The sequence below is a fragment of the Oncorhynchus masou genome, chromosome 10 (genome assembly GCF_036934945.1).
Source record: "Oncorhynchus masou masou isolate Uvic2021 chromosome 10, UVic_Omas_1.1, whole genome shotgun sequence".
NCBI lineage: Eukaryota > Metazoa > Chordata > Actinopteri > Salmoniformes > Salmonidae > Oncorhynchus > Oncorhynchus masou.
Genome location: NC_088221.1, coordinates 46,115,429 through 46,121,049, shown reverse-complemented (window position 1 = coordinate 46,121,049; position 5,621 = coordinate 46,115,429). Strand labels below are relative to the sequence as shown.

The window sequence follows — 5,621 nt, the reverse complement described above, 5'->3', positions numbered from 1 at the left end:
ATACCGCGTCCGAGGAGACTACATACCGCGTCCAAAGCGGCTAGCTAGATACTGTCGGGAGTCACTGTAGAAATTCAGCCAGCTCCGATTGAGTGACAAATATTGACGTATATACAATGCTATATGTAAACTGCGCCAACTAGCTAACGAATTAGATAGGATTATTAGTTTCAGGTTTTAAAATACACAAACTACAGTTATGCTGGTAATGGATTGCATCTCTCTCTCACTCCCAACGTTTAGTCTGTATAGTTGCATTGTGTCCTGTTACCATGATGTCCCATAAGGCAAGGAGTTGACAACAATGACGTAGTATGTTTAATATAACTTTAATAAATATGTCTATCTATGTTTAATAAAGCTGAATTGTTGATTGATATCAGTTGATATGAATTGAGTTGTCTCTTATTACTAAACTTCCTGGTATGGGTTTTCAATATATGAATACCTTAATTATCTGCCAATCAGCTGCCCCTGTGTCTTCCCCTCAGAAATACACTTGTTGTGAGAAGAAACATATTGGAGAGAGAGAAGTAGGTAAGTCTCAGTGACTGATGAAAAAAGTTTAAATGTATATATATATATATATGTCTAGGATTTATGACACATCATTACAATGGACTTGTATGTATTGTAAAACATTACAATAGCTTTTGGTTGACAGACAAGTCTGAGAGCGCTCGCTATACATCACTTCAGCAGTCTGAGTTAATTCACCTCAGAGAGTGCTCTCGATAGGCCTACTGCAGGGGACTTAGCGATTTGGTGGCCCGTTTAAAACAAAGACTGTTGAGGGGCCCCACTAACCCCAACTTGGTAATTGAAGAAAAATATGATTGTGGGGGAGGTAGAGGCAGTTTATAAGGTAAAGGACAAGGGGGAGGTAAAGGTAGAGGAGTGAAATGATATGCTGTATTTGTTATATTCTTCCAGAATGGAATTCTTGACAAGTATCTTTTTATATGAATTAAGAGAGAGCAATATCAAAAGAAGTCGTGGGGCAGAGGTGGAGGTGGTTGAGGCTGAGGAGTTCATCGAAAACTACATGTATGACCTTGAGGGGTTGGTCATAATGTCTGCAAAAGTCGTGAACAAAAAAAGGCCAGAGGAAAGTCAACACGGCAGCCACATGACACCAGGACAAACAGCTGTAAACTCTCAATGTAACATGTCATACCAATTCTGTTTTATTGTTCCATTTAGGGCCTCATGATTGAAGGAGGTGGGGGCCATAAAGGAAGTATTCTGTGCCGTTTCCACGTCCTGCAGATAAAATAAGATTAGGATTACATTTGTGTGTTTGACCTATACTCCCATCAATATGGTTTAGAACCAAACAGTCAACTAGCTTCTCTAATCCCATCAATATGGTTAGGAACCAAACAGTCAACTAGCTTCTCTAATCCCATCAATATGGTTTAGAACCAAACAGTCAACTAGCTTCTCTAATCCCATCAATATGGTTTAGAACCAAACAGTCAACTAGCTTCTCTAATCCCATCAATATGGTTTAGAACCAAACAGTCAACTAGCTTCTCTAATCCCATCAATATGGTTTAGAACCAAACATTCCATATCTAGGGCGGTTGTACAATTATTGGACAATAAACAAACAAAGTTGATTAGGAAATCCCAAGGGAGAAGTGAAGAGGAATGAGTGAATTTTATTGAAAAGAAATGCATCAGAGAACATTTTTGTTTACAGCAGAAAAGTGACTTTCTGTTAAATAAAAATTAAAAACCCATTGCTTCCCAAATATAAAACGATTTCTTTAAATATTTGAATATACACTCAAATGGTAGGTCTGTGAATAAACACTAGAATTGCTTTGAAAAGAAGAATGAACATAATCTTAACAATGTATTATTGAACCCAACACAGCAAGACACTGTACCTTGCAAAATACAAATATTGCACTCCTTTTTTATATACATGAATAAACAGCTTGGAATATACTTATACGCAATGGCTTTAAATATATATATATATATATATATATATATATATATATATATATATATATATATATATATATATATATATATAAATCCCATTCTAAGACATTTAAATGATTAAGCTTGAATGCTCACTTTTTCATAGGAGGCTATTTTTCCAATAAATTGCAGCTTTGTAGAAATATAACACGTCTTTGTGTACATGTACAGAGAGATGAATGCCAATGTATGCAGCATATATTTAAGCAATAAGGCACCCCAGGGGACTAGTTTATGGCCAATATTCCCTCGGCTAAGGGCTGTTCTTATGTACGACGCAACACGGAGTGCCTGGATGCAGCCGTTAGCCGTGCTATATTGGCCATATACCACACCACCCTGAGGTGCCTTGTTGCTATTATAAACTGGTTACTAACGTATATATATTTTGTTTAAATAGCCATGGTAAATGGTCTGATATACCACAGCTTTCAGCCAATCAGCATTCAGCGCTCAAACCACCTGGTTTATAATGTTCGTCAAGACATCAATACAAAGAAAATCACTTGAAGAGTTCAGAGCAGAAGACAAATGATCGAAACAAACAGAGATCAAAATGAGACGACAGAAAGCTGATGAGGGCTAGTGACATCACATGCACATTTCTGTCGCTTTAAGGATCCCTATGAGGACGGCTCCACAGGAAACACTACCAGTGATGTCATATACAGTAGCAAGAAAAAGTATGTGAACCCTTTTGAATTACCTGGATTTCTGCATAAATTTTACATAAAATTTGATCTGATTTTCATCTAAGTCACAACAATAGACACAGTGTGCTTAAACTAATAACACACAAATGATTGTATTTTTCTTGTCTATATTTAATACATAATTTTAACATTCACAGTGTAAGTTGGAAAAAGTATGTGAACCCCCCTAGGCTAATGACTTCTCCAAAAGCTAATTGAAGTCAGGACTCAGCTAACCTGGAGTCCAATCAATGAGACTAGATTGGAGATGTTGTTTAGAGCTGCCTTGCCCTATAGAAACACTCACAAAATTGGAGTCTTCTATTCACAAGAAGCATTGCCCGATGTGTCCCATGCCTCAAACAAAAGAGATCGCAGAAGATTAAGATTTGTCAATTTGCATAAAGCTGGAAAGGGTTACAAAAGTATCTCTAAAGGCCTTGATGTTTATCAGTCCACGGTAAGACAAATTGTCTATAAATGGAGAAAGTTCAGCCCTGTTGCTACTCTCCTTGGAGTGGCCGTCCTGCAAAGACGACTGCAAGAGCACAGAGCAGAATGCTCAATGAGGTTAAGAAGAATCCTAGAGTGTCAGCTCTAAAGACTTACAGAAATCTCTGGAAGGTGCTAACATCTCTGTTGACGAGTCTACAATATATAAAACACTAAACAAGAATGGTGTTCATGGGAGGACACCATGGAAGAAGCCACTGCTGTCCAATAAAAACATTGTTCAACGTCTGAAGTTCGCAAAAGAGCACCTGGATGTTCCACAGCGCTACTGACAAAATATTCGGTGGACAGATGAAAATAAAGTTGTGTTGTTTGGAAGGAAGGAACACACAACACTATGTGTGGAGAAAAAAAGGCAAAGCACACCAACACCAAAACCTCATCCCAACTGTAAAGTATGGTGGAGGGAGCATCATGATTTGGGGCTGCTTTGTTGCCTCATGGCCTGGACAGCCTGCTATCATCGAAGGAAAAATAAATTCCCAAGTTTATCAAGACATTTTGCAATAGAATGTAAGGCTAGCTGTCTGCCAATTGAAGCTCAACAGAAGTAAGGTGATGCAACAGGGCATCAACCCAATAGACAGAAGTAAATCATCAACAGAATGGCTTGAACAGAAGAAAATATGCCTTCTGGAGTGGCCCAGTCAGTCCTGATGCTGTGGCATGACCTCAAGAGAGCGGTTCACACCAGACATCCCAACAATATTGTGTAACTGAAACGGTTTTATAAAGAGGAATGGTCCAAAATTCCTCCTGACCTTTGTGCAGGTCTGATCCACAACTACAGAAAACGTTTTGTTGAGGTTATTGCTGCCAAAGGAGGGTCAACCAGTTATTAAATCCAGGGGTTCACATACTTTCTCCAACCTGCACTGTGAATGTTTACACGGTGTGTTCAATAAAGACATGACAAATTATAATTGTTTGTGTGTTATTAGTTTAAGCAGACTGTGTTTGTCTATTGTTGTGACTTAGATGAAGATCAGATAAAATTGTATGATCAATTTATGCAGGAATCCAGGTAATTCTAAAGGGTTCACATACTTTTTATTTCCACTGTATACATCATGGAACCCCAACACTCCACAGACAAGAACCCCAACACTCCACAGACAGGAACCCCAGTCAGGATGGAGGCTACACCAGTCCCCCCCCCCCACATAATCTGTTCTTCAGATGAATAACCCCACCATGCCGCAAGTCACCCCCTCCCCCCTTCTCTCTATTCATGTGGCATTCTTTTAATTTATCCATCCTCATGGATGAATGCCCCTGGTCCCATCCTCCACAGAGTGACTGTACTCTATACAACTGTGTAACACGGTCCTTTGTCCTGGTCCATTGGACAAGCCAGAGAAGGTGTGAGACAAAATTAACAGAACATCAATATTGTCTCAGTTTAGCCAAAAGCAAACTTGGTGATAAGGAGAACAGAAAAGCAGGAAATGGCCACTCATGGCAGCGCTGGCACAGAGCGTTGAGGCCAGGAGTCAGCCAATCCAGGGGGGTCTCACACCACAGAGGAGGAGTTGGGCAGGCCCACGATGGTGGTACCACTGGGGGTACCACTGATGACGTTGAAGATGTGCAGTGAGTCTGGAAGAACGTTCTTCATGCCATCCTCCACTGGAATGATCTGGAAGGGAGCGACGGAGGGTGTTCAAGATTATGTTAAAGGAACAAATTATTTGTTTCCGACAAACTTAGTAAGAATGAATCACACGTAATAAAGTCCATGCCAAAGATGTTTTACCATCCAATCTGCTCATGTCAGCACAAAGGAAAGACAGAAGGAAAAGGGGGTTATCAAATATCACAATAGCATGAAATATTATAAAATGACTATGAAATCCCAATGCCCTACTAATTATAACTATTACTTTCATAATATTATCCAATTTAACTGTTTTACCAGGATTGCAATCAAAGCAAACACAACAAGATTCTTCCAAAATGTACAAATAATCAAAAACGGCTGATGAACAAACAATGATGGATCCCAATGTTTGTGACGATAGTAGGTAACTCATGCTTACTGGCTCGTGCATGATGGCGGACAGCTCTCTGGCCAGGTCTCTGTAGTTGGCCTTCATCTCGTCATGGTACTCCTGCTGGTCCTCTTTAATCAGACGTTCGTTGATGCCCAGGCCATGGCCACACGCCTCCACAAACTGCCTGCTCCACAAAAGGCCAGTGTCATACATAATCAGCCACCTGAGCCACGGGCCTGTTAACCCCGCTACCATCCAGAAGGCGAGGTCGGTACAGGTGCATCAAAGTTGGGGCCGAGAGACTGAAAAACAGCTTCTATCTCAAGGCCATCAGACTGTTAAATAGTCACCATGAACTGGCCCCTGTCCAGTACCCTGCCCTGAACTTTAGTCACGGTCACTAGACGGCAACTACCAGGTTACTCTA

The 5,621-nt window shown here is 40.2% G+C and overlaps 1 protein-coding gene across 14 annotated transcripts in view; it reads right to left on the bottom strand.

Moving 5' to 3' along the window:
- Positions 1-1,644: 1,644 nt before the first annotated feature.
- The window catches only part of LOC135547680 (dedicator of cytokinesis protein 9-like), a 188,269-nt gene continuing 184,292 nt past the window's right edge, over positions 1,645-5,621 (bottom strand). For 8 of the 14 annotated variants that reach the window (XM_064976894.1, XM_064976906.1, XM_064976891.1 and 5 more), the window contains one exon: positions 4,812-5,378. In XM_064976894.1, coding sequence (XP_064832966.1) covers positions 4,907-5,378 — 472 coding nt within the window. In that variant the 3' untranslated portion in view covers positions 4,812-4,906. Of the gene's footprint in view, positions 5,379-5,621 lie in introns of all 14 variants that reach the window. The other 6 variants (XM_064976902.1, XM_064976903.1, XM_064976897.1 and 3 more) reach the window with 1 other exon arrangement.